Source organism: Sinocyclocheilus grahami, unplaced genomic scaffold (genome assembly GCF_001515645.1).
Source record: "Sinocyclocheilus grahami isolate Dianchi unplaced genomic scaffold, SAMN03320097.WGS_v1.1 scaffold999.1, whole genome shotgun sequence".
NCBI lineage: Eukaryota > Metazoa > Chordata > Actinopteri > Cypriniformes > Cyprinidae > Sinocyclocheilus > Sinocyclocheilus grahami.
The window spans coordinates 340387-368180 of record NW_015506178.1 but is presented as its reverse complement, the minus strand read 5'-3'; the positions used below and the strand labels follow the sequence as shown (position 1 = coordinate 368180).

The window sequence follows — 27794 nt, the reverse complement described above, 5'->3', positions numbered from 1 at the left end:
AAAGCAATGGAAGGTCAGGTGAACTCAGACATGCTTTACCATGACAAAGCAAGTGCATGAATGCAAAACACCACAGCCTAAATCAAGCCCATGTGCCTAAAGATGGACTAGACCAATTCATATCCGTCCGTCCGTCCGTCCGTCCATCTATCATCCATCCGTCCATCCGTCCATCTATCATCCATCCATCTATCATCCATCCATCCATCCATCCGTCCATCTATCATCCATCCATCCATCCGTCTACCTATCTATCTATCCATCTATCATCCATCATAAATTTTATAGTTTATTTTATTAAATAATAAATTGTATTATATACTTTAAAATGCTTTAAAATGACTAATAAATACTTGTATTATTACTTTTATTCAGCAAGGAAGCACTAAATCCATCCATCCATCGCTTTCCAGTTGTAAACATAGATACAGCATCCATCCATCCATCATCAGTCTAACTATCCATCCATCCAACCATCCGTCTGTCCGTCCGTCTGTCCGTCCATCCATCCATCCATCCATCGTAAATTTTATAGTTTATTTTATTAAATAATACATTTGATTATATTTATTGCATTAAAATGATTTTGCTTCTTTGCACATTGATTATAAACTTTTATTATTGATTTATATACACTACTGATCCAAGTTTGGGTCTGTATATATATATACACACACACATACATTTATTAATACTTTTATTCAGCAAGGATGCATCAAATAAATCAAATTTGAATTTGATTTGAATATTATATTATATTATATTTAATTATTTAATTATATTTTATAATATAATATAAAATATCATTTACATTATTTTATTTTATTGTAAATCTATTATTAACGTTATTCTGTCTATATATGCATTATACTATTTAAACATCATAATATATATTGTATTAAAAAAAAGATAATCAACACCTACTTTTTATGGGTTATATTATATTTTATTATGAAGTACAGTAAGTTTTTATTTTACTGTTTACTATTATTTATGAAAAGATGGATTACAATGTGTATTATATAGCTTTCCCAAAAAGTGAAGAGCTTGAAAAAAGTCTACACACTCTCAAACATCAGAAAGTCCCAAGCGAGATGAAAGTAATATGAGCAATAATTTACTGAATAAAAACAAGACAAACATTTCGGTCACATGTTGACCATTTTCAATGCCAAGCTAACAAGGTTAGAACTAGGAGCCATCTTAATTTGAGGAATCACATGATGATTTAAGAGATCACATGATCAATCAGAACACACACTGATCCAAAAAAAAAAAAAATTATATTGCTTTAAAATATAAGGCAGGAAGTGTTTCCCAAGATTGAATTTTTTTACTTAAAAAAGAAACATACACTGTAAAACAAATTCCGTAAAATTTACGGTAAAAAAACGGCAGCTGTGGTTGCTGGAATTTTACCATAAAAAATACGGTAGCAACGTTTTAGGTTTTACAGTTTTAACTTAAATTTATGTTAATATACCAACCTATTGAAGTACTGAAATCTGTTTTGTACCTTTGTAATACACTGATAACCACCAAATGCAGGTCGTGATGAGAAAGTCACATGATGAACCAAAGCCCATCACAAGCAGCTTTTAAATAATAACATATATAGAAGGTGCACAAGGTGTCATTCACACAAACACCAAACACCATCATGGTAACACACATGAAACTGAAATAATGCAATAAATATTCATTTAACAACATTAGGTGTAACACACAACCCTAATATACAAAACTGATAAGAAAAAACTTATTTCAACAAAAAACATAAAATTTGAAAAGTAACGCAGGGAATTCTGGGAATGTCAATTTACGGTTATTCACTGTAAATTATACGGTCTTTTTCACTTCCAAAAACGGTATACTACCGTAAAATTTATGCCCAATACATGTAATATCCAATACAGTTTTTCACTTTATATAGTAGGGGAATTTACCGTTAAACATTTAACAGGATTTTACTGTAGCATTTTTAGAGTCTTTTACCGTTAAATTCACGGTGATTTTTTTACAGTGTAATTAAACACAATGGCCTGTACTGTTGAAATGCTGCAGTCATTCAGCTTCTGCATTCGAATATAATTAAACAGTGATATTTAGTCTTTTGGCAGCTTTCACAAGATCCAGCATGACTTCAGTTCAGCATATTGACAGAATCAAACAGTAAGGAAAATACTCCTGTCTGATAGCAACAGCTTCAAAGCCTTTGAACAATCTGCATATGTGCAAACTTTTAAAGTCAGAGCTGCTTTTGATCTTCTAAATGCAGTTGTTTTGTGAAAGTCGGCACAGGGTGTTTAACTGAGAAAAGTTTGTAAAAACGCCTTCGCCTTATAAGACCTCGCTCTTCGCTTTGCTTCCCTGTGCATGTCTTTCTTAGATGGCAAGAAAAATGACACTAAAAGGTTGAAAGTTCCTAAAAAAAATCAGTCAGTCTTCCCATGGTGCACCTCTTTTTGACATGCACAAACAAAGCAAGAGTACTAAAGACTACTCTTTTGGCATATTTCAGCATATTTCTAGTCATCTAAACAAAAAAACATGACACTGAACATCTGAAATTATGCATCACCCACATTTTGAACAGCATTTAAACACATTTTAAATATGCATAAGCATCACAGCATGTCATTTTCATTGGCCACGATTTAGCCCGCCTTTCCAAACATATTCTGTCTCCGTCCATCTCTCCAGCCTACACACCGAAGGTTAAGAGCTGGAGGGCAAACGGAAAGAACAACCGCCGGCCCACAATGCATCTGTTGTTCTGCTCTGTTTTATGAATGAGATCCCTTATGCTCTTCAAGATGTGGAATATTACAGCCTTCCAGGGAAGACAATACAAGACCTGTCAGTGAAGTGAACACAGATGTATATTTTGAAGCGTTTGTGTCCACCTATAATGTGTGAGAAGTGTCTTTGTCTACTTACTGTATAATGACCCTTAGAAACAGGCTGTTTTTGATACTTTACTTTTAAGACTGCTGTATGTTGTGATTGTCTAACCTTCACATGCTAACACCGTCCTTCATCAGGCCTAGTAGTTGAATACTCAATAGGTATGATATGTAAACACAGGCAGTCATGTGCTTATGTAAAGTCACAATCGTCACAATTTTGACCCATTTTTGCTCCAGTGGAGTTTGGGGGCGAATTTTTTTCAGAATACCAAATAGTATGCTTAAGCATTTCCTATTATTAGTATCAAATTATACATATACAGAATGTAAGTATAGTTATTTTTTATTTTATTGTAAATTTTAATATATTTACTTTTTATTATAATCAATTTGATTGTTTATTGCATTTTTTATTTTTAAGTGAAATTTTATTATAATTTATTATAAACCTTTATTATTGATTTTCATATACTACCATTCAAACGTTTGGGTCAGTAAGATTTTTTTTTTTATTAATACTTTTATTCATCTAGTAAGCATTTAATTGATCAAAAGTGACAGTAAAGACATTTATAATGTTACAGGAATATTTCTATTTAAAATAAATTCTCACTTTCGGCTATGAGACTTTTTTTTTTTTTTACAAACATTTTACCGACCTTTTATTATCCATTCTTTGTAAGTGGGAAAACTTGAAAAATCGGCAGTGTATCAAATACTTATTTGCCCCACTGTACTATATATTTGTTATTATATTGTTTTTTATGATAGAATACATTTATTATATTCAATATAATATGATTTGAAATATAAAATATATTTTATTTTATTGTAAATGTATTATAAACTTTATTCTGTCTATACATTATAATACATTGACATCTAAATGTGTATTGTATTAAAACAGATGATCAACACACATAAATTAGTAATTAATATTTATTTTTACTCTTTACTTTTTATAAGAGACTGACAAAATAATCAAAAACAAACTTTTGAATTGTAGTGCAAGTTCTGTTATTTTTATTATATTATATGTAATTGTTATTATATTATTTTTATTATACATTTCATTATATTTACTATAACAAAATATAATATAATATTATAATTAATATAATAATTAAAATAAATATACATGATTTTATTGTATTGTTTATTTATTATAAACTATATTTACATATACCAAATATATCACAAAAACCTTTTGTTTGTTTGTTTAGAAGATAGATGACATTTTGTTTATAAATGATTTGTTACGCCTGAAATTATATATAATTATAATAATTTCATGTACATTTATAGAAATTGCTTGAAAATAAGTTTATCATCCCTGAAAGTCATAATTCACACGCCAACTAGGGAGGGAGTGTTACAGTATAGCTGGATCATTTTATTTCAAAAGAGCTTTTTTTCTAGATATGACCCTTTTAAAGAAAACGATGCAGTATATTTAGATCCTGTGCCTCTCTTTTTTCTCAAATAAAGGCGAGCAGCGAACCAAAGACAGGTGCATTAATCCCAACTATCTCACCTACAGCATGTTCCTCGCTGCTTTTATTTCTCTACCACACAAACAACCAGGTGAGTTTGTTTTAGAGATGGAAAACCTGTCTGTAAGTAGGGCACACAGAGAGTTTGTGTTATTTGCACAGAGCCCATAATCCCCCCGAACTGTCACACAGCGAACAGAAACATGCGCTGCTAACCAATGCACTGCAACACCGGAATCAAAAAAAAAAGTATCACACATGCAAAGCAAAAAACACTGTCAGAATAAATCAGAAAATTCATCAGTTTGTAGTTGAGGAGGGCAGTGAAGTGTAATTAAGATGCCACGAGAGGTGAAGAAGCACTATCATGAAAGTGGCTGTTAATTAGCATCTTCATTCAAAGGGATGGCTCCATTAGTTGCCTGCCTCATTAGCTTAATTGCTGTCTCTCATTCCAGTGCATGAACATCTGCCCCCTAATGTTCCCTAAGGAGACGTGGCTTTGTGACTTCACACACACTCGGACAGGATCATATTCTCAGAGTATGTGCCTGCTTCTGGCCATGTAGAGTTATTGGAACTTGACATAGAGAGGGGCTTTGTGCACTTGCGTCAACGGCGTCAAGTTAGGCACGCGGGGTTCGTCATAACAGTGCTGTGTCGTGTGCGTCTGTCACGTTTGGAATGCACAGAGCGGCTGCTGACAGGGTCAGAGGTCATCTGCTGCCGTGCTGCGAGGGGCATTAGTGGGCAGGGAACCAATGCATTTGTGGGTTCATTTTATGTACTTGAGTGTTCATAAAGGGGGTTTTGTTTAGCTGTATGGTTTGCATGATTATTGTAATTCAGCTAGAAGTATAATAATTGGACATGCTGGGATGACACTGAGGTCGGAATGCCTGTTTTAGGATCAGTGAACCTCTTAAAATAAAGCTGGCAAATTTTTATATTTGATTTTTTAAATATATTTTGACATTTTATTTTAAAATATATTTGATAATTTTACTTAAATATATTTTTATTTTATTTGGGGAATTTTTGTGTGATATATAACACAGACCATTAAGTTAGGATTTTTTTTTTTTTCTCAGTCATGAAAATTTGGTGGCAAATCTGACAAAATATAATTATATATTTTATTAATTTAACTGTTTAAAAATAGATTTGATTAAGTTATCTTTAATAATTACATTTAATTTATATTTAGTAATATTTTTCTTAAAAGGAAATATGAAAATGTTGAGGCAAATCTGGCAAAACATTTTTGTATAATTTAGATCTCATAAATAGAAAGTCACATTTTATGCCATTTTTGCCTTAATCATGAAAATTTTGTGGAGAATTCAGTTATCTTCATTACATTTAATTTGTATTTATATTTACTTTTTATATAAAAAAAGTTATGGACATTTTGTAGCAAATCTTACATAATGTAATAATAATATATATATATATATATATATTCAGTAAGCTTAAACCATTACATGTACTTTATATTTATATTTAATTATAATGATATGACATTTAAGAATAATATTTCCTTTTATTTTACTTTATTTTTATCATTCAGTTTTTGTAAACAGAAGTTATACTTCATTACTTTTTTATTGCATTAGTCAAATTTGGTGGAAAATCTGACAAGCTGTATTTTATTAAGTTTAAGGTTTGATATTTTTGTTTTATTCCATTCAGTGATCTTTTTCAATCATTATAATTACTATTATTAATCATTCATGGGATTTTTTATTTTACTTTATTTTATTTTGTTTAATTCGTTTTTCTTTTGACATCCCAAAAAGAATTCAAAATGATGAATTATTAAGTATTTATGTGAGATTCGGTTTGCACCCCATTGCAACAGTAGTCTTGACCACACAAGTATGCAATATGCAATCAAATCCCTGATAATATGCGCAGCAGCATCTGTCTTTATGAGCTTATTCACTAATGTGTCCTAAATGACCTGCTGAGCCACTGTTTCCTCTAGCACTTCCTGTGTCACTGTAGACATCAGAGGTCGTCTGGGGAGCGGAGCACCTTTCACTGCTCGCTAAATGAAGTCTGAGGTATTAGTTACAACGCAGCATGAAAAACAATGTTGAAAATCTGATCTCCTCTGTGGATTTGTGACAGGTGATCTCTCATTATCCGCTCTATCAGCTGTAGTTAAGAACAGAATCCAGTCTGAATATCTTCTCTCTCTCAGGCATTAGATATGACAGTAATTAGTATTCTGAGCAGACTGAGGTTATGGCTTTAACTTTTATGTCTTATTTCTGTAATCTTCTTTATGTCCTCTGTGCTCGCACTCCTTAAATCTTGTCGCCATCCATCCTTCGGTGAACAAAATGTGTGGCACTATAACTTTACTGCACGGTGTATAATCACCATAAAAATATTCCTTTTTAATGAGTCTCATCTGATTAGACTGTAAAACAACAGTAAACACAATAGGTCATTAAAAAAAGCAATATTTCAGGCTGCAGAACAGATTTGGAGAAATTTAGCATCGCATCACTTGCTCACCAATGGATCCTCTGCAGTGAATGGGTGCCGTCAGAATGAGAGTCCAAACAGCTGATGAAAAAACATCACAATAATCCACAAGCAATCCACACCACTTCAGTCCATCAGTTAGCGTCTTGTCAAAAGATGTCAAATCCATAATTAATGTTTTTCAAACTCCCAAAATACAAGTCCTTTTTCATAAAATTGCATTCTCAAGGGAAAAATTCCTCTTGTCTGAATCAGGAGAGAAATATGCACAGATCACAAAACAGTAAAAACAGTCGAAAACTGTTTTGTTGTTTGATTTTTTTTTTTTTTTTACTGGAGGAAGCGTTATTATGGAGTTTCCTCTAGCACTTCCTGTGTCACTGTAGACATCAGAGGTCGTCTGGGGAGCGGAGCACCTTTCACTGCTCGCTAAATGAAGTCTGAGGTATTAGTTACAACGCAGCATGAAAAACAATGTTGAAAATCTGATCTCCTCTGTGGATTTGTGACAGGTGATCTCTCATTATCCGCTCTATCAGCTGTAGTTAAGAACAGAATCCAGTCTGAATATCTTCTCTCTCTCAGGCATTAGATATGACAGTAATTAGTATTCTGAGCAGACTGAGGTTATGGCTTTAACTTTTATGTCTTATTTCTGTAATCTTCTTTATGTCCTCTGTGCTCGCACTCCTTAAATCTTGTCGCCATCCATCCTTCGGTGAACAAAATGTGTGGCACTATAACTTTACTGCACGGTGTATAATCACCATAAAAATATTCCTTTTTAATGAGTCTCATCTGATTAGACTGTAAAACAACAGTAAACACAATAGGTCATTAAAAAAAGCAATATTTCAGGCTGCAGAACAGATTTGGAGAAATTTAGCATCGCATCACTTGCTCACCAATGGATCCTCTGCAGTGAATGGGTGCCGTCAGAATGAGAGTCCAAACAGCTGATGAAAAAACATCACAATAATCCACAAGCAATCCACACCACTTCAGTCCATCAGTTAGCGTCTTGTCAAAAGATGTCAAATCCATAATTAATGTTTTTCAAACTCCCAAAATACAAGTCCTTTTTCATAAAATTGCAGTCTCAAGGGAAAAATTCCTCTTGTCTGAATCAGGAGAGAAATATGCACAGATCACAAAACAGTAAAAACAGTCGAAAACTGTTTTGTTGTTTGATTTTTATTTTTTTTACTGGAGGAAGCGTTATTATGGAATCATATTTTAGCCAGAAACAATGGTTTAAAGTTAAAACACCATAATGTTTCTTACAAACATGCATCTTTTCACTTCATGAGATGTTAATTGATAGACTGGAGTCGTGTGGATTACTTGTGGATTATTAGCTATGCTTCCATCCAAAGATTTGAATTAAACTCCTGCGCAAAACTGGAATATTGCATAAAACATTTGCGAATAAAGCACCGTTTACATCCAACGAGTCAAAGAGAACAAAATCGTCACTTCCTGGTAAACTGGCACTAAATATCATTATAATATTTTCTTATAATATAAGAAAACTAGGAGAAGCCACTGAATATAATAATTATCCCGTCTTATAGCGCAAAGTCACATTACTTTTTCAATGCGCATAGAGGAATTTATTCGGTAAATGTGTTTCCATCGTAGTTTATGTGCATTTTTTCTTATAGGATAAAAAAGTTTATCCTACTCAAACGTGCGCATACATTTTTTTATGCATATTTTTTTTGAATTTATGCACATCTTGACATTTACATCCAGCGTTTTTTTTATGCGATATTCCAAAATGTGCATAAAAATAGTTGGATGGAAACATATATTGTGACGTTTTTATCAGCTGTTTGGACTCTCATTCTGACGGCACCCATTCACTATAGAGGATCCATTGGTGTGCAAGTGATGTAAAGCTAATTTTCTCCAAAGCTGTCCTGATGAAGAAACAAACTGATCTATATTTTGGATTTTCAGCATTTTTTTTTTAATGTTTACTTGAACTGCCTTTGCTGTTCACTTTAGCTTTGAAAAACTTTGAGAGCGTTTACTTTCCTCTTTATCTAAGGTTCATAGATCCTATTAGTGGTAGCAAACAATGGTGGAAGACCAGTTTTAGAAGCAATTAGCATCCAGTGCTCAGGCATAAAGCTCTGGCCTAAGGAATGATCTCCACTGCATTTGTCATCCTTCTTAGATCATTTGCATTTTATCTTTGAGCTAAGCCAGCTAATTGGCCTTAAAAAGCACTTAGTGACTGATGCCATTAGAAACTACTCTACATTACAATCTAATGATCTTAAATGAGTTTGCTTTCACTGGACAAATCATATCAGAAAGTCAAGAGTGCAATGTCTGCTTTTTTTGGGTGTATTGGACGACTGGAACCATGAAAAAGCTGGCAAATGTGTGAAGCACTGTTATTATGGTTAATTAAAACTAAAACTAAAACAAACAAAAAAATTGTTAAATGAACATAAGATATAAAACTTATTTTATTTTTGCTAATTAAACATTTCTCATTTTCATAAAAAAAAAAAATAAACACTATATAATCATATTTAAAAAGAAAAAAAGGACAAAAACACACAACAAAATTACTAAAATTAACTAAAAATGAGGATAAAAAATATAAAAAATGAAATAACATCATAAGATATAAAAAACAAACTTATTTTGTTTCAGCTATTTGCCAATGAAACATTTTTCGTTTTCATAAAAAAATAAATAAACACTATACAATCATATTAAAAAAAAAAGAAATAAAGGAAAAAAAGACAAAAACACAACAAAATGACTAAAATTAACTAAAAATTAAAATAAAAGAAATAAATTCTAAATATTAATAATACCTAAATGGTATTTAATTTATTCTAAAATAATAATGCAGGGTGAAAAATAAGCAATATAGCACAAACATGTATACCTATTTTACTAATACAATGTACACTATTTAAAAAGATAAGGCAAACTCAGTCTGCATTTTCTCAGGAAAGATGGGATTTTATTCAGTAATGAACATTTTGTCCAATATTTATGTGTGTTTTGTTTTTGTAGTTGTTGTTAAGAGTACTGGGTCATTATAGGAACATGCTAATGTTAGCGGTGGCAGTGGTATGTATGCATTAGTCAAGTTTCTTGTGAGGAGCACTGTTTTATGTTTTAGTTGGCATTGAAGCCGCACACTAAGCTTTGGAACAGAAATCTTTTTTTTAGAGGAAAGGAAACGGTGAAGGTAGCCAATCTATCTATCTAACCCTGAGGCATACTGTTGTTGCACAAACTCTGCTGTTTTTGACTGTGAGCTATGAAAAGATCAGATTAAACTAGAGCAGGTTTGTGCTCAGAGTGAATTTGTACCTCACTGAACACAACAAAACAATGAATACGAAGATGAAAGACCTCTGAGATGTTGTGTAGCATGATTCCCTCAGACTCAGCTTCAGGTTTTTCTTAGCAAAGCTCAACCAGAAAATAGCAAATTTAAAATGAATCATGTGGCCTTTTATGTCTCTCGTATTATTCCTGATTGGTCATTGGTATGCTAGGCTCGCTGGCAATTTGACATTTTGCCTCGGTTCCATTATTGCTTGAAATTGGGGCTCTGAAATATGAAGAAAAAAAAATAATAATTTTTATGTTCCAACAGCCTAAATGAACATTGATTTTTGGATCCAATAAATATCTAAAGTCTCTTTTGTTTTGGATGCCGGTAGGTTTCTGTGTTTTTCAAAAAAAAAATAGTAGGCTGTATACGTGTGTAATAAACCAGGATAGGATGAAACTTTTTAATATTGAAGAAATCACACACTTTTAATTTAAAATGAATCATGTGGCCTTTTATGTCTCTCGTATTATTCCTGATTGGTCATTGGTATGCTAGGCTCGCTGGCAATTTGACATTTTGCCTCGGTTCCATTATTGCTTGAAATTGGGGCTCTGAAATATGAAAAAAAAAAAAAATCATTTTTATGTTCCTACAGCCTAAATGAACATTGATTTTTGGATCCAATAAATATCTAAAGTCTCTTTTGTTTTGGATGCTGGTAGGTTTCTGTGTTTTTTAAAAAAAAATTAGTAGGCTGTATACGTGTGTAATAAACCAGGATAGGATGAAACTTTTTAACATTGAAGAAATCACACACTTTTATGTTGTCTGATTCACTCTAAATATTTCAAAACATAAAATCTCCATTAGAGCTTTTAGCAAACGAAAGGAAAAAGATTGTGCTTCATTAAAATGACTCACAAGTATAGCGTTTCCAGCAGACAGTTTATAGAGCGTACAGTACATTTAGCCTATAGCGTACTAATAAAACCAGCTTATTTGCTACATTTATTCCAAAGCATTTGCTAAGTGAATAAATGTAGATGTAGAAAGTAAGTTTTTTTTGGTGAACTAGGCTAAATGTAGGCTCTATAAAATGACTGCTGGAAATGACAAATACATTTGCACTTCAAAGCAAAAGTGAGTCATTTTAATGCAGCATAACCTTTCCTTTTATTTCCAAAAACTCAAAATCAGCCTTTCATTTTTACCAACTAATGTCTGAAGTTAGATAAACATACACCCACTACCGATCAAAAGTTTGGGGTCAGTAAGATTAATTTTTGTATTCATTTATTTAGTTTTTATGTATTCAGCAAGGATTCATTAAATTAATTTCATTTGAATGATTACTTAGATTTACAATGTTACAAAAAAAATCAAATAAATGCTATTTTTGTCTTTTCATTTATCAAAGAATTCTGAAAAATAAAACTTTTTTGTAACAAATTTATTTAATGTCACTTTTAATCAATGTAATGTCTTTGCTAAATAAAAATATTAATTCATTTAATTTTACTTACATTTATACTTTTGAATGGTAGTGTATCATGGTGTCCATTCAAATAAAAAGCAGCACAACTGTTTTCATCCTTGATAATAAAAATAAATGATGCTGACAATTCAGCTTGGCATCACAGGAATAAATTACATTTTAAAATATATTAAATAGAACACACTTATTTTAAATTGTAATAATATTACTATAGTACTATTTTTGTTGTGTTTTTGATTACATAAACACAGCCTTGGTCAGCATAAGAGACCTCTTAAAAAATATATATATATACACACATACATTTTTTTTTTTTTTCTGCTTGAAAACTGAAAACTCTCTCTCTCCCACACACACACAGACTATGTGGCCTATATATCTCTGCTGCCAGATACTGTATATAGAGGATCTCACAGGGGAAAATAGTACATTGGTCAGGATGTAGGTAATGGAAAGTTGAGGTTAATCACATTTCTGAACTGCTGCAGTCTGCTTGTTTGTAGACCTCCTATCCACAGGTACACCGGCTGCCAAACCTGATTCCAGCAGGCCTGCCATTGTGAGCATTTATAATATTACTGCCAGTAATTAGGTTTGGTCTCCTCAGCGGCACAGAACAAATTTCAACAAAGATAGAGAAACACATTTGGCATGCAACTCAATTGTGACCAGTCAAAACAGCTAGATGGATGCTGTCCATTTCAGAATTAATTTTTGATTTAAACTCCTGGCAAACTAGCTCATTTCCCACCTGTTTTCTGTTAGACGACCGCAAACTGTGGTGAGGGTAATGATGTTTACCTGCGGCTACCCTGTGGAAGCTTTTATTTTTAGGAGTTGGTTAAGTAGCCGATATCTGAGTTAAAAGTTGTCAAGATCGTAATGGTTCTGCAAATTGAATGTTTCGTTTTTGTGAGTGGAGAAATCCTCCGATAATTCACTTTTCCCGATGTAACAGTCTGTCTAGAGCAGCCTGAGGTTTCTTTGAATACTTTTAAGGAAGAAATATATGAAAAGAAGAAACGCAATTCTTTCACCAGATGAGCTCATTTGAATATTTTACATGTATAACGATTCTTGCAAATGGTGTTTGCGCAAACCTTTATTGACTTTTGATTTTAATGTCTTTATTGGGATGCCGCTGAAATACTACAGTGATATAAGATTTGAATTAAATTTGAAATAAAACTGTTTCAATCTGTATATGTTTGATTCACTACAAAGAACCAGTTCATTTGAGTCATTTGTTCAGAATCATACTACATTGCTGTGCTGTAAGTTTTTGATTCCCTAACAAGAAATGGTTCATAAGATTAATTTGTTCAGAATCATACCACACTGTTTTATATATATACAGTATATATATATATCTATATATATATATATATAGTTCGTGGGAGTCATTTGTTTTGAATCATACTACAATGTTGCACTGTTTTTGATTCACTAAAAAGAGTTGGTTCATAAGAGCTATTCATTCAGAATCATACTACACTGTTGAGCTGTATGTTTTTGATTCGCTAATGATGAACCATTCACGAGTCATTTGTTACTTCAAACGTTTTAAATATTATATTTCTGTTATTATAGGCATTAAATCTGTCTATATGAGAGTATATTAAATGCATGACGTGCATGTCAAGCATTGCCTCAGGCAAAAGTAACAAAATAATAATAAATTGTTTTAATAATATTATTATTTAATAATATTAATATTAATAATACTATTATTTATAATTTAATATTTATTCTTTAATAATAATACGTTTTATTTTCCATAAAAAGGTACAAAAATGGGCTCCTCTTTTAAGGAACAAAATATTAATGTACTGTATTTTAAAAGTAATATCTCCTAACGCTAGCAACATTACCAAGTGCCTAATGTTTTGCCACAGTCCAAATGGCTGTTTATTTCATTCTACAGCTGCAGTCCCTTGGCGGAACGTCCAAGGGACTGCAGCAGTAGAATGAAATAAACAGCAAAGAGAAAAAGACTTGCATTATAAACAGCTGATTGCACCTGGATATGGGTACATTTGTTGCACTCGCTGCAGGCAAAAGACTGCATATTAAAAAGCAGAAATAAAGAAAGGAGAGCGAACAAGGCCTCTAAGTGTGAAAAAGTGCTGTAGGACAGACAGGGGCCACTAATGAACGAGACGTGAGGGCAAGCCTCAGAGGAAAAGTCAAGGTTAACTGTTCAAACGTGCACCTAATGGGACCGTTCCACAGCAAATGGCTTTCCTTTAATTAATTCCATGGGCCCGTTTAGGACTTCAGGGCTAAGTACTGGGTTGTAGCTTGTTTTATTTTCTTCCTGTTCCCTTTGGTCCTTTACCATCAATCTCCGCTGGTTGATAAACAAATGGAGCGAGCTCTTCTGATCTGATCTGGAACTGGATTTTTGCGTCTCTATGGGGGATTCCCACATACCCGTCGGCTCTGTATGCAGCTTCTGAGAAGCTAACTTCGTTTTGGCACCATGGGGACTAAAAGTTAATTAAATATAAACATTAGTGACATAACAAATCATTTTTTTGCTTTGTTCTGCTTCTCTATTTTTCTCTCAAGCAGGGAGGGAAATTCCTGAGATGTTATTAAGCTAACCTCTGCCCCAGCTCAACGTAGCACAGCAATCTGGGGCGATGGGGTGATTTCATCTTCCCACAATTTCCACTCCTGTGCTGTCCAGATCACCCAGAATGCATGTGGTAGTGTCTTTGATGCTGTACATTTCTGATTGGTTGTGTCAAAGTCTGAACTGTCCTGGTCTGGCTTGAGGTGTTAATGATGGTGCAATAAAACAGCCAGGATCCAGAGGTCAGAGAGGTGCAACACCTTGCTGAGAGATGAACTGCTGCCCCAAGGCAATGACCATGGGGGGGACCATCTAAGGGGTCAAGGTTTGGCTGGTTTGAATGGTTAAGGCCCAGTTGGTAGGTTTTGTAACTATGGCATTTTGTAAGCAAAAAGAATATCTTTTCATTGATGGCCATTGATAAGTAGCATTGTATTCTAACAAATTTCTAAAAAAAAAAATAAAAAATAATAATATAATAATATTTTTAATTTTAATTTTTTACATTTACATTTTCACTAAATTGTGAACATTTAATTGAACTTAAATTGACATTGGGGGTAGGGTTGGTAAAGGGCAATATTATATATAATATATAATTATTATCTTGTATAATTTATAATTATATATAATACAATTTGTATAAAAGTTAATGTCATTATATTAATATTATAATATTACTATACATACACATATATCACTGTTAGATGGTTTTTTTTTTTGCAGATCTCAAAATAGTTCAGTTTTTAGTCCCCCCATTTTGACAAAACAATATATATTAATAAAAATGTAATTCCTTCTATTTATCAGATATTGGCCATAACTTTAAAAATGTTTATATCATATTGACCAACATTTTAATGTCAGTGCATTCTCACTGTGGTACACTTTGAAAATATAGGTCGATGCTTGTTTGAAAAATAAAAAATATATATTTCATCACAATAGATCAGAATATTACATTGAAAATGTAGGTTCTAATATGAAGACTGGCATGCATGAGTAATCCCAGAATGCTTTGGGCCATACTCCACTATATATATAATGATCATTGTTGTTGTTCACCAGAGCACATACTAATTCTTTCACGTCTCTTAGTGTAGAGTAAGCAAGGACGTGTGCCAAGGAAGACACATGGTTCCTCTGCTCTGGAATGGGCCGGGTTTTGTTCCCTGCATTTTGATGATGCGTCTTTCCATGTTTTCCACATGGAATGCCTCTGGGGACAACAAAAATGCCTTTAATTGAAAGGCCCATGTCTTTACCAACCCACCCTCGAGGCTCCGGTACTAAAACAGGAACCGCTGCCCACATCAAACCGCTGACCTGCCTTACTGTGGGCTGAAATTTGTGCTATCTTCACGAGCCCCACCAATGCTCCTCTTGGGGGCGGCAGGTATGGTTTCCATCACTTAAGAAGTTCGAGTTCAACTTCATCAGAAATGTGCTGTCAGCAGGATCTCGTAAAGCTTTATGATGTTTTAACAGAAGCAAGTCACTGCATCGCATGCAGAGAGACTTGAAAAGCCCGGGGGAAAGAGGTCATTGTGTAATGATCGTCATATGTGGCTGCTTTTCACCTTTCACGAGGTTCATATAACCATGACAGGCACCAACCCTACAATCTAGACCAAGTATTTTTATAAGGTCTTGTTTACTCAGTCTTATATCATAGTAAACTGATCCTAATGGTTTAAAGACTCTGTGAAGTCTAGAAAAAGACAACTGACATTTATGGACACTGCTTTATGTTTATGATTTCTTCATGACTTGCTGACACACACACACACACACACACACACATATATATAGCTGTAGTGCAGAGATTTGAATAATGTATCAGCCTCTATGTTAACTGTCATAATCTCTGCATCCTAAATGTTCTCACTGTTTCCAGGCATGTCGGGATACTGGATACTGAACATATGCACTGATATTAGATAAGGATGTAACTGAGCTCTGTTTTCTCTCTCTCTCCCATTGAAAATTTGCCTTTTAAGCCCCTCTGTAGTGCAGATATGAAATACTCTCCCTCAAAGGTGACTGCTTTAGACCTCTGCAGTTGTTCCCCTGCATACCGCAAATAACCCCAGTGTGCCAGTGCCTACTGTAATGCTACTATTAAGATGTATATGAAAACATCGCTCAGCACGTGTTGCATTAATGCGTTCTTTGTGCCATCTGACCATGTGTGCCTGTCAGTCATGCGTATCATGATTCTGTAATTTAAATAAGACGATGAAGGAACATCTGGCATTAAAATGATGGGAAATCCCCCTCAAGCATCTGTGACGCTTATTTAGTTACAAAATAATAACAAATATGATATATGTCAAATATGATATGCTGCATTCTTGTCCATTGACTTTATTAAGTGCATTTTTTATTTGCCTTTAGGTTAGTGCTTTTAAGTGTTTTTAAGTTATAATTTTGGCAATAAATGGGCCATTTTAGGTTCTAAAACCTAAAACCTTTTTTTGATATACACATGTACATATATGTATATACACATATTGAAAATATTGATGAAGTATATTTATGCATATATTGTGCATACTATACATATATAAATATAATAAATAAATAAATAACAAATAAATAAACATACAGTATATACAATTCCAGAGAAGTTGGGACATTTTGCAAAATGCAATAAAATCAAGAATCTGTGATTTGACAAAAGTACAAAGAAAAGATTTCCAAAGTTTTCACTGACCAACGTAAATGTATTTTGTAAATATGAACAAATTTTGATTTTGATGGCTGCAACACACTCCAAAAAAGTTGGGAAAGAGGCACGTTTAACACTGTATCACATCAACCTTCCTATTTATTACAATGTTTCATTGTTTGTGAATTGAGGATACTAATTGTTAAAGTTTTGCAAGCAAAATTTTTGCCCAGTCTCACTTTGCCCAGTCTCACACACAAGATTTCAGAAGCTCAGCAGTTTGTGATCGTCACTGTCTGATTCTCCTTTTCATGACTGGTCATACATTTTCAACTGGAGACAGATCTGGACTGCAGGTAGGCCAGTCTAACACATTCACTCTGTCTCTATGAAACCACGCTGTTGTAGCACATGCAGAATGAGACCTGGCATTGTCTTGATTTAATAACCATGCCATAAAACTGCCATAAAGTCTTGAGACATGTTTTTAAAAAGTTGAACTTACATTCATTTTCCATGGCTTTCTAAACATGCGGCTCTTTTGTGCGAGACGCGAGTGCAACGGTGATAGATGTCCCTCTAGAAAATGTGATAAATATGCATTCTGTGTGAACAGTTTTGTTTCGGTTTTGACGTAAACAACATCATCTCCGCATTAATGTTCTTTTTTCCCCGCAATATTTTGAATGAACAACGTAGCAGAGCTGCATCTAGTAGGTTCAACTGGATAGGCTAACAAAAGCATTAAAATGCAATGACACTTACATCGTCGTCGCATTTCATGCACCACTGATAAGACTGCCTGATGCACACCTAAAATTTAAATGCAACATTTTGCATTCAAATGTGGATTTTTATTTTAAATTCGACGAATATTCAAAATTCGAATTTTTTTGACAGCCCTAAAAAAATGATGAGACATGATCCAGCTTTGCTTGCAAAGACTGAGATGCTCCTTTTATACCCAAACATGATACCTTGATCGATTACCAATTCACCTGCTTACTGCGAGCTGTTTCAAAACAGTTTAACGAGGATATTCAATAACCTTTTCACTTTTATTTTGCCTCTGTCCCAACTTTTTTGGAGTGTGTTGCAACCGTCAAACACAAAATTTGTTCATATTTACAAAACACATTTACGTTGGTCAGTGAAAACTTTGGAAATCTTTTCTTTGCACTTTTGTCAATTAAATAAAATTTTAAAGAGAATTAACAAATCCCAGATTCTTGATTTTATTGCATTTTACAAAACCATCTCGTAGGTTCAACTGGATAGGCTAACAAAAGCATTAAAATGCAATGACACTTACATCGTCGTCGCATTTCATGCACCACTGATAAGACTGCCTGATGCACACCTAAAATTTAAATGCAACATTTTGCATTCAAATGTGGATTTTTATTTTAAATTCGACGAATATTCAAAATTCGAATTTTTTTGACAGCCCTAAAAAAATGATGAGACATGATCCAGCTTTGCTTGCAAAGACTGAGATGCTCCTTTTATACCCAAACATGATACCTTGATCGATTACCAATTCACCTGCTTACTGCGAGCTGTTTCAAAACAGTTTAACGAGGATATTCAATAACCTTTTCACTTTTATTTTGCCTCTGTCCCAACTTTTTTGGAGTGTGTTGCAACCGTCAAACACAAAATTTGTTCATATTTACAAAACACATTTACGTTGGTCAGTGAAAACTTTGGAAATCTTTTCTTTGCACTTTTGTCAATTAAATAAAATTTTAAAGAGAATTAACAAATCCCAGATTCTTGATTTTATTGCATTTTACAAAACGTCCCAACTTCTCTGGAATTGGGGTTGTGTATATATATATATATATATACATATATATACATACACACACACACACACACAAACTGATACTTTATAATTTATTTATTTATATAAATTATATATAGTGGGTAAAATAAGTATTGAACACGTCACCATTTTTCTCAGTAAATATAATATAATAATATATTTCTAAAGGTGCTATTTCATATCAACAGCACCTTTAGAAATATATTTACTGAGAAAAATGGTGACGTGTTCAATACTTATTTTACCCACTATATATATATATATATATATATATACTGTATATTTGCATAATGTCTACAGTATATATACTGCATTCTGTACAATAGTGATAGTGGTGTAGCATGAAAAGAAAATGACAAACAGAGAAAGATATATGAGATAAAGGAAAACATCGATAGTGGAGGGTGAGATGCTGGGTGGATAAGGAGACAGAGAGATGAGAGCAGTGGGGGAAATCAGGCTGTTTTACTAGTCCGCTGGTGGTTGTAACATGGCCTGTGTGCAGCGCTGATGTTTGGTCTATTTAAAGCAGCAGTTCATCCAGCGTGTCAAACACTGATCTATAATCCCACAGCAGTCACAGTGCTGCTTAAAATCAGATTTCTCCATAATAACAAGATCTTTGTCGACTCTAATGCCGCCTGCGCTCTGTCATACAGACCCCCGAGGGATCCATCTGTAACCCCTGAACTGATGTCTGCCTTCTGACTCTAGCTAATGCCCAGAGATGGTTTCCAGCATGGACATCACATTTCTCATCCCTTTGCATTTCAGTGAAACTTAAGTTTCGCACAGTTTAACTTAATTGTAGCTTTCAACAAAGTATGTTCACTACTGGTCAAAAGTTTGGAATAATTACCGTACAATTTTTTTAAAATGTAATTTCTTTGAAAGAAGTCTCTTATGCTCACAAATGCTTTTTTTATAATTAATATGTTTATTATTATAATATATAATTATTATTATCATTATATTCTTATCAAAGTTAATGTTATATTAATATTATAATAAGTTCATATACATACACATTTATAAATATAATAGTATATCTAGACAAAACAAGATAGAATTTTAAATGTTTTTATTTTTTAGTTATTTTTTCAGACATATTTTGAATGAAAGATATTTATATTTTTAAATTGTATATATTACTTTGATAAAAAAAATTGAGATCTATATATGATATTAAACTGTAAATATTGAATATTTAAATAATATGTAAAGGAAAGTAAGTTGGACTTCATTGTAGCTTTTCATTTCAACAAAATGTATGTGTGTGTATATACATTGTATATAAAATATATTTTTATTATAGTTATTTATATTTATATATGCACCCAAGCTTTTTTCTTGCTGTGATATATTTTCCGCATACGTCTTGCTTTCCTCAGCAGTTTGTGTCTGACTAGTTCCTTTTGGCTTTTTGGTTCCTCTAGGGCACCATTTTCCTACCTGGCAACAGAGTCACCGAACATCCCAGCAATGGGGATGAAGGCGGAAAGTTCCTTTTTGAAGTCATCCCAGGTAAGGAGAAACCTTTTTTTTTTTACCCTGGCTGTTTTTGCAATGCAGTTCCTGTAGCTTTCATGATGGGACCACAGTGACCTCACTCGCTGAGTAGAGGTCTTCAAAGACATTCATCAGAGCTAATGAGAACAGATCGACGCTGGGCACCTCGCTGACAAACACAGCTGAATCCTGATGCTCCAGACACAACATATCACAGGAAATCTGTGTCATTTCAGTGGAACGGTCTCTTGCATTTGTAAACAGTGCTCATTTATAAATCTTCTAGGAATCTTGTCATGTGAACCAACCCATGTGTTTTCAAATGGATCTCTCTTTATCCATGTTTGTGGGTAATTTCTTTTCTCCCAAATGTAGTTTAGTGATAAATGACGCTGGAGCTGCCGTCTGCTGTAATTAGTTTACAGATCACACTCTTCTCTCTCTCTTCGGGCTCTGGTTATGTTTGGAGAGGGTTCAGATAAAACGCAGATGTCCCTCTCATGTGCTGGATGATGAATCACTGAGGACAGATGAGTGCTTGAGGAGCAACAGAAGAGCAGCGCTACTTCCTGTTCAGTTCTGGGGATCACTCTGATAACATACACACCTGAGCTTCAAACTAAATAAATGACTGAAACAGAAATAACAAGAGACACCTGCTTTCTAGCAGCTGGAACTGTGGCAGCACACACTCCTACCACACTATACGGTATCAACACGTTATATAGGGGCTACAAGATTTGACCACCTCAATGTATCTTGCGATTTTTACACATTTTGACTTTTAAACTGAGCTGTGGCAACAATTTGAACTACAAAAATGTGCTTTTTCAATTTGTTTTAATCAAAAGTGGCCTGTCCAAAAAAACATTGCAAAAAGACAGAAGCACACAAAGACAAAACATAATCAGTATAACACATTAACATTAAATTATGTGAAATGTGATACAAAACACCATAATGAACATTATTCATAACAAAGATGAGAAGACAAAACTTTTTCAATAAAATATATGTTATGTGTTACGCAGGGACTTCTGGGAATGTGGGAATTATATGATAATTCAGTTTTTACTTTCAAAAAACAAATTTGACCAATTTGAGTATTTTACAGTAAAATTATTTACAAATTACAATGCAATGTTACTATTTACAATTTTTCACCATGTATGGTAAGGTAACTTACCATTAACCAATTAACAGATTTTATACTATATCTTTAATGAAATATGTATATTGCCACTTCTGAGAGGCTCTTTTTATACCCAATCATGTTGCCAATTGACCTAATAAGTTGCAAATTGGTCCTCCAGCTGTTCCTTATATGTACATTTAACTTCTTTCCGGCCTCTTATTGCTACCTGTCCCGAAATTTTTTGCAATGTGTAGCTCTCATGAAATCCAAAATGAGCCAATATTTGGCATGACATTTCAAAATGTCTCACTTTCAGCATTTGATATGTTATCTATATTCTATTGTGAATAAAATATAAGTTTATGAGATTTGTAAATTATTCCATTCCTTTTTTACTCACAATTTGTACAGTGTCCCAACTTTTTTGGAATTGGGTTTGTATTAAGACTCCTGAGCTATTAAAGAGCATGCTAAATGATAAAAGAGAGGAAATGAATTAATCTTAAAAGTTTCATTTTTTTTAAAAAATAATGACTAAAATGTTTTTATATTGCTAGTAAACACTGTATACATTTGGTTTTTACCATGACCATGTTCACATTACCTTCTTCGCTGGAATGAGCCGTGTCTGTTGTCATCTGTGTTCGGTGACGCACATGAGCACAGTTTGTCTTTGTTTCCAGGCTTGTGACCTTGTAAGAAGTCAAAAAGTTAGTTTTAGGTCTTTGTAACTTTACTTTGAGGATCATTGCAGAGCCTTGGACCTTTATCTGTGGTGACACTGTGGCATTTGCATGAATGGGGCCTTTTTGCGGAGTAGATTAATATGACACAGATTATTGCCTACTGACCCAGTCATCACGGTCTTCTTATTAGTCATGCCGGTAAATGCCACATTGTATCTGTCACCAAAATCATCGCAAATGGGTTCCTACGTGCTAGTCGAACAGCTGCAGTTGAGATAAATGGGAATGCTAACAGATAGCTCCAGGTATTATGATTATTTGGCCTACGTGCAGAAATCTATCCTGTCCTGTGTTTCCCCAGCAGACAGCCGTGAGAGTGTGCACACTGTGCTAGAAAACAGCAGAAACAGAGATTTATAGCGCGTTTTCAGCTCTTTGGAAACGCAGCACGGCTCCAACTGTCCTGCCAGCTGACTGTGAAAAACCTGAGCCATTGTTCAGTGCGTCAGTCTTAGATGAAGGCGTTTAGGAGTGATTCCATGCTTGCATGCACTTTTCCATACATTAGCCTTATTTCATCTTTAATCCATTGTACATCTCAGCAGTATTCTGGAATATTTTAAGCAACGTTTTTTTGCTGCATAGGCCATGAAATCACTTGTCCTTGAAAAGGGCTTTTTGGAGGTAATGTTGTACAGCTCAGTTCATAAAAGAGGGTTGTTAAAAGTGCGTTTAATTTCCTCTCGTCTTTCATAAATACAGATGGGAGTGTTTTGTCCAGGGATAACATGGACTGAATTTCAATTCAGTTCTCTTGTTGTCTATTAATTTGTTTCTTTTGTGTGTGTGTAACGTTGATTCAGAGCTGAAACATCCTTTTTTTTTGCACTGGGCAATAGCATGAATCCATACTATTTTTATATAAAAACAAAATCAAATAATAGTTATGCTTAATTGGATTTGGGAATTACAACATTATATTGCACAGTATGAATTAGAGTTACTGATTAGTTTTGTCCTTATAGTGGGACTATTATAGGACAGCTTTCTTAATGAGTTTAATATTTGCCATAGTCTATAGCTATTCATTTAAGCAGTTGACGACAGAAAAAGTCATCTAAAATCTAAAAATAGATGGAAACAAGCGTCTGTCAATAAATATCTGCCGATAAATGTTTAGGCAATGAAAAGGGCTTTTTGGAGGTAATGTTGTACAGCTCAGTTCATAAAAGAGGGTTGTTAAAAGTGCGTTTAATTTCCTCTCGTCTTTCATAAATACAGATGGGAGTGTTTTGTCCAGGGATAACATGGACTGAATTTCAATTCAGTTCTCTTGTTGTCTATTAATTTGTTTCTTTTGTGTGTGTGTAACGTTGATTCAGAGCTGAAACATCCTTTTTTTTTGCACTGGGCAATAGCATGAATCCATACTATTTTTATATAAAAACAAAATCAAATAATAGTTATGCTTAATTGGATTTGGGTATTACAACATTATATTGCACAGTATGAATTAGAGTTACTGATTAGTTTTGTCCTTATAGTGGGACTATTATAGGACAGCTTTCTTAATGAGTTTAATATTTGCCATAGTCTATAGCTATTCATTTAAGCAGTTGACGACAGAAAAAGTCATCTAAAATCTAAAAATAGATGGAAACAAGCGTCTGTCAATAAATATCTGCCGATAAATGTTTAGGCAATTTCATAAGAGCAAGAATGCTAGTAAATAGGCAGGAACCATCACCTTTGCCAGAATGTTTGCTTCTATACAGTACAAAAGGTCTTTAAACAATAAGTTAGTATTGAGGAACTTACATTATACACTCAAAATTGCCATACTTACAGAAATATTTCGAAGCAACAGCAGGATAAACCGCCCTGTGTCTCCAAGCAACATGGCGTTTCAGAATGAATCATCGTCTTTGAATGAATCATTTGAGCAAATGATTCAATGATTCAAATAAGGTCACCCGTTTCGTTTTTTAATGAATCAGTGTATTGAACGAATTGACTAAGGCTGTGTCCGAAATCGCCCCCTATACCCTCATTCACTATTCCCTACATTAGGTCACTAATTCAGTTCACTAGAAGGAGTGAATGAAAACGAGTAGTGAATTCGGAACACTGAGTGCACCGGAAGGAATGCCGCTTTTGCATAGTTTGTGCTAGTTTGCATAGTTTGAAACTAGCAAACTAACAGCTCCAGTAGTAAGATTAAAGGATTTATCTTGAACTCTGTCACAGAAATTATGTATAAACCCTAATCAAACAATTTAATAATCAATTTACAATTAATTTATACCCGTGTTGTACATTATGCTGTACGCCATGGATGAGCGCTTTGTTAAAATGAACGGATTGATTATTCAGCCATCTTGCACCGGAAGGAATGCCGCTTTTGCAGTTTGTGCTTGCTGTTTATTAATCATTTGAAACTAGCAAACTAGCAGCTCCAGTAGTAAGATTAAAGGATTTATCTTGAACTCTGTCACAGAAATTATGTATAAACCCTAATCAAACAATTTAATAATCAATTTACAATTAATTTATACCCGTGTTGTACATTATGCTGTACGCCATGGATGAGCGCTTTGTTAAAATGAACGGATTGATTATTCAGCCATCTTCTGGAAAGACGCGGGAATTCATTCGGCGCGTGACTCTCACGGTGCATTATGGGCATTCTCTAGCCGTTGAGCGTGCACCAGTTGTACACTCGTTTTTGCAGTGCATTGTGGGATTGAATGAGTGCACTCGAGAAAGTCCACTATGGTTTCGGACACCTCTAAAAATGGCTGTTCCCTCAAATAGTGCCCTATTTAAGGGTATAGGGGGCGATTTCGGACACAGCCTAAATGATTTTGACTCGCTGATAAAAATATTCGCTTGTTTTGTTCCTACATGAATTAGTGTTTTTGAACGAATCGATTGAGAGAATGATTCAGGGACTCATAAATTAGCGTTTTTGAACAATGGGTTGAATAAACGGTTGACTGAAGAAGTCACTTATCGCCATCTGCTGGTATAACGATATAACTGGCAGAAAAAGTGTTATTTTGTACCATTGTAGTACCATGGCTTTTGCAGAGTTTGCACATGTACTTAGGCCTACACATTCAGCTCACATTCTTGGATTAATTTTTGACAGATACAGCAATGCTTATCAAAATAAATGACGTTATCTGTCTGTCACGCCAAAATGTTCATTTCGAAGTTTCCGGAGTCTAGTAGGCCTATTTGGATTGCTTTCCAATTTCACAGGTCTGTTGCTTTGGATTTCAGACTACGAGAGAAAATAGAGTACCTCATGAAGGCAAAATTGGATTTTAATTAAAACCTTTTTTTCTTGAAGGTTTTAATATGTGGGGTTCAAATTTGCTCCATCTGTTGCTGCAGTCCAACAGCTCGCAATATATTTCTCTATCACGCAGACAAATCTACTGTCATAATAATGTGAATAATTACTTTGCTGGCCCAGCGAACACCAGAATGAAATATCAGACCTAGTTTCGCAGTGCACGGTGATCGTACCACAGCACGACAAATTTCAAGCAGATTTTTCTGGAAAAGCAAATTAAAACAACCACTTAACTGACATCGTTGTTTCATTACTCCAAACCAGGCAGAAAATGACTCCTGCCTCATAATCTTTCATCATCTCCGCATCTGGACCACTGTTTACTCACTGATCCTTTATTTATCAACTTCTAATTTATTTATAACTCACTGGCATCCAATGAATCTGGATAATAATGGGGAACTGAGAAAAAGTAACAGTTTGTGCAACCACAAAAAACTTGCCAGATGAAATTTCTGCAGGAATAGCTGTGGAGTATTTGAAGCTGAAGTGCAAATAATCCCTCTGAGTTTGCATCTAGCGGTTTGTGTTCATCATGAAGGTCATCGAAGAGAGAGGGTTTGTTTTACAGACATGAGTGGGATTCAGTGAGAGTTCAAGGGGCAGAGCGTGCAGATGGGGAAGTGAATCTGTGTGGTTTCAGAGAACACCTGCAGAATCATCAACTGAGACTGAGAAAAATACCACGTGTTGATTGCTTTGTTTTGTTTCTTTTTTTCTGTCTTTCCATTGTTATTTTGTTGTTTTTTTCTCTTTTGTCTCTTTTTTGTTCGTCTGTTTGTTTCTTTCATTTGTTCTTTTGTTTGTTTGCTTGTTCGTTCAGTCCTCTTCTTTCTTTCTTTCTTTCTGCGTGTGCTCACATTTGTTTGTTTGCTTGTTTGTTCAGTGCTCAATTGCCTCATTTGATTATTCCTTTCTTTCTTTCTTTCTTACATTTGTTCATTCAATTGTTCACTCAATTGTTCAGCTTGTTCATATGTTTGTAGATTGCATGCTTGTTTGTTCAGTCGTCTATTCCTTTGTTCATGATTTCTTTCCTGCTCTTTTTCTTTTCTCTGTTTTCTCTCTTCCCTTTTTTCTTTCTGTCCATCTTTATTTCTTGTTCACTTGTTCATTTGTTTGTTTGCTTATCACGCAGACAAATCTACTGTCATAATAATGTGAATAATTACTTTGCTGGCCCAGCGAACACCAGAATGAAATATCAGACCTAGTTTCGCAGTGCACGGTGATCGTACCACAGCACGACAAATTTCAAGCAGATTTTTCTGGAAAAGCAAATTAAAACAACCACTTAACTGACATCGTTGTTTCATTACTCCAAACCAGGCAGAAAATGACTCCTGCCTCATAATCTTTCATCATCTCCGCATCTGGACCACTGTTTACTCACTGATCCTTTATTTATCAACTTCTAATTTATTTATAACTCACTGGCATCCAATGAATCTGGATAATAATGGGGAACTGAGAAAAAGTAACAGTTTGTGCAACCACAAAAAACTTGCCAGATGAAATTTCTGCAGGAATAGCTGTGGAGTATTTGAAGCCGAAGTGCAAATAATCCCTCTGAGTTTGCATCTAGCGGTTTGTGTTCATCATGAAGGTCATCGAAGAGAGAGGGTTTGTTTTACAGACATGAGTGGGATTCAGTGAGAGTTCAAGGGGCAGAGCGTGCAGATGGGGAAGTGAATCTGTGTGGTTTCAGAGAACACCTGCAGAATCATCAACTGAGACTGAGAAAAATACCACGTGTTGATTGCTTTGTTTTGTTTCTTTTTTTCTGTCTTTCCATTGTTATTTTGTTGTTTTTTTCTCTTTTGTCTCTTTTTTGTTCGTCTGTTTGTTTCTTTCATTTGTTCTTTTGTTTGTTTGCTTGTTCGTTCAGTCCTCTTCTTTCTTTCTTTCTTTCTGCGTGTGCTCACATTTGTTTGTTTGCTTGTTTGTTCAGTGCTCAATTGCCTCATTTGATTATTCCTTTCTTTCTTTCTTTCTTACATTTGTTCATTCAATTGTTCACTCAATTGTTCAGCTTGTTCATGTTTGTAGATTGCATGCTTGTTTGTTCAGTCGTCTATTCCTTTGTTCATTATTTCTTTCCTGCTCTTTTTCTTTTCTCTGTTTTCTCTCTTCCCTTTTTTCTTTCTGTCCATTTTTATTTCTTGTATACTTGTTCATTTGTTTGTTTGCTTGTTCGTTCAGTCCTTTTCTTTCTTTCTTTCTTTCTTTCTGCGTGTGCTCACATTTGTTTGTTTGCTTGTTTGTTCAGTGCTCAATTGCCTCATTTGATTATTCCTTTCTTTCTTTCTTTCTTTTTGAA

The 27794-nt window shown here is 34.1% G+C and overlaps 1 protein-coding gene across 1 annotated transcript in view; it reads left to right on the top strand.

Annotated features, from left to right (window-relative positions):
- The window catches only part of LOC107565390 (rho GTPase-activating protein 24-like), a 111001-nt gene that overhangs the window by 19752 nt on the left and 63455 nt on the right, over positions 1-27794 (top strand). Inside the window, exon 3 of the mRNA XM_016250614.1 lies at positions 20220-20307. Coding sequence (XP_016106100.1) covers positions 20220-20307 — 88 coding nt within the window. The remainder of the gene's footprint in view (positions 1-20219; positions 20308-27794) is intronic.